Source organism: Micropterus dolomieu, linkage group LG18 (genome assembly GCF_021292245.1).
Source record: "Micropterus dolomieu isolate WLL.071019.BEF.003 ecotype Adirondacks linkage group LG18, ASM2129224v1, whole genome shotgun sequence".
Lineage (NCBI taxonomy): Eukaryota > Metazoa > Chordata > Actinopteri > Centrarchiformes > Centrarchidae > Micropterus > Micropterus dolomieu.
Genome location: NC_060167.1, coordinates 515,347 through 516,893, shown reverse-complemented (window position 1 = coordinate 516,893; position 1,547 = coordinate 515,347). Strand labels below are relative to the sequence as shown.

Genomic DNA, 1,547 nt, shown 5'->3' with positions numbered 1-1,547 from the left:
TTAACTACTCGTCCCGTCTCATCATCTTTAACTACCCGTCCCGTCTCATCTTTAACTACCCGTCCCGTCTCATCTTTAACTACCCGTCCCGTCTCATCTTTAACTACCCGTCCCGTCTCATCTTTAACTACCCGTCCCGTCTCATCGTTAACTACCCGTCCCGTCTCATCTTTAACTACCCGTCCCGTCTCATCTTTAACTACCCGTCCCGTCTCATCTTTAACTACCCGTCCCGTCTCATCGTTAACTACTCGTCCCGTCTCATCGTTAACTACCCGTCCCGTCTCATCGTTAACTACTCGTCCCGTCCAGACTCACGTAGCCTTTGCTGGGGTTGCCGGTGCGGATGTGTCTGCAGATGTAAAGGTTCCTGATGAGGCCGTCGCTCTTCGCCGTGTGAACTCTGGGAGCGAACGACAGCGTGGGACGATCCTCCGAGGAGGCGAACTTCATCTGAGCCAGATTGTGGATGAAGAAGTTGAGTTTTGTGGCGACGCTGCCCAGACTGGACTCGATCAACCTGCTCACACGGGGAGAGAGAGGAGGGTCAAAGGACTAGTCTGCTGGCTTCACTCTGCTGAAATCTGAATGTCTTCGCGTTACATCATGTCTGTACGTTTTATTTGAGAGACCGCTCCAGTCTCACGGTAGCAGGAGTACTTTAGCTCGTTCTGTTATTTACCGCCTTGTGTACGAGGGACTCCAGACTCTGACATGTTGGATCATCAGACCTTATTTAATTTCAGGGACATCTTCAACAGAACTCAGCTGTCTGCAAAAGTGCAACTTTTACATGCTGCTTCTTGGGAAGTTGACGCTTCTCTAGACACTAAATCTAATGTTACCAATTCAGGTCCAGTTTTGAACACGCATGTATTTACTGTAGTGAGGAGGACAGACCGTGAGCACTGAACTCATCTTGTGACTGTTGGGGTTGACACTTTAAAGCTCTCACTTCCTTTTAATAAACTCTGAACTAAAAGCGTTTCCAGTGGTGAAGATAGAACAGACGACTTCCTGTTTCCCTCTGCTGTTGAACAAAGGTAATAAACCATCGTACCTGGTGAAGTGTGTGTGTGTGTGTGTGTGTACCTGGTGAAGTACATGGTGGCGTCGGCCTCAGACTCGTGAGGTCTCAGGGCGTCGTAGACGTACCTCAGATCCTCCAGGTCAGAAAGTTCAGGGATCCCACAGGACAACATCTGCACACACACACACACAGACACACATGACGTTTACATCAGAGAGAGTATGTCTGTGTGTGTGTCTCTGTGTGTGTGTGTCTGTGTCTCTGTGTGTCTCTGTGTGTCTGTGTCTCTGTGTGTCTCTGTGTGTCTGTGTGTGTCTGTGTCTCTGTGTGTGTGTGTGTGTGTGTGTCTCTGTGTGTGTGTGTCTGTCTCTGTGTGTGTGTGTGTGTGTCTCTGTGTCTCTGTGTGTGTGTGTGTGTGTGTGTGTCTCTGTGTGTGTGTGTGTGTGTCTCTGTGTCTCTGTGTGTGTGTGTGTGTGTGTCTCTGTGTGTGTGTGTGTCTCTGTGTGTGTGTGTGTGT

The 1,547-nt window shown here is 49.3% G+C and overlaps 1 protein-coding gene across 2 annotated transcripts in view; it reads right to left on the bottom strand.

Moving 5' to 3' along the window:
* Positions 1-1,547, bottom strand: part of pik3c2b (phosphatidylinositol-4-phosphate 3-kinase, catalytic subunit type 2 beta) — a 55,790-nt gene that overhangs the window by 12,420 nt on the left and 41,823 nt on the right. For both annotated transcript variants that reach the window (XM_046075762.1, XM_046075760.1), the window contains exon 28: positions 319-520. In XM_046075762.1, the coding sequence (XP_045931718.1) occupies positions 319-520 (202 nt within the window). The remainder of the gene's footprint in view (positions 1-318; positions 521-1,547) is intronic.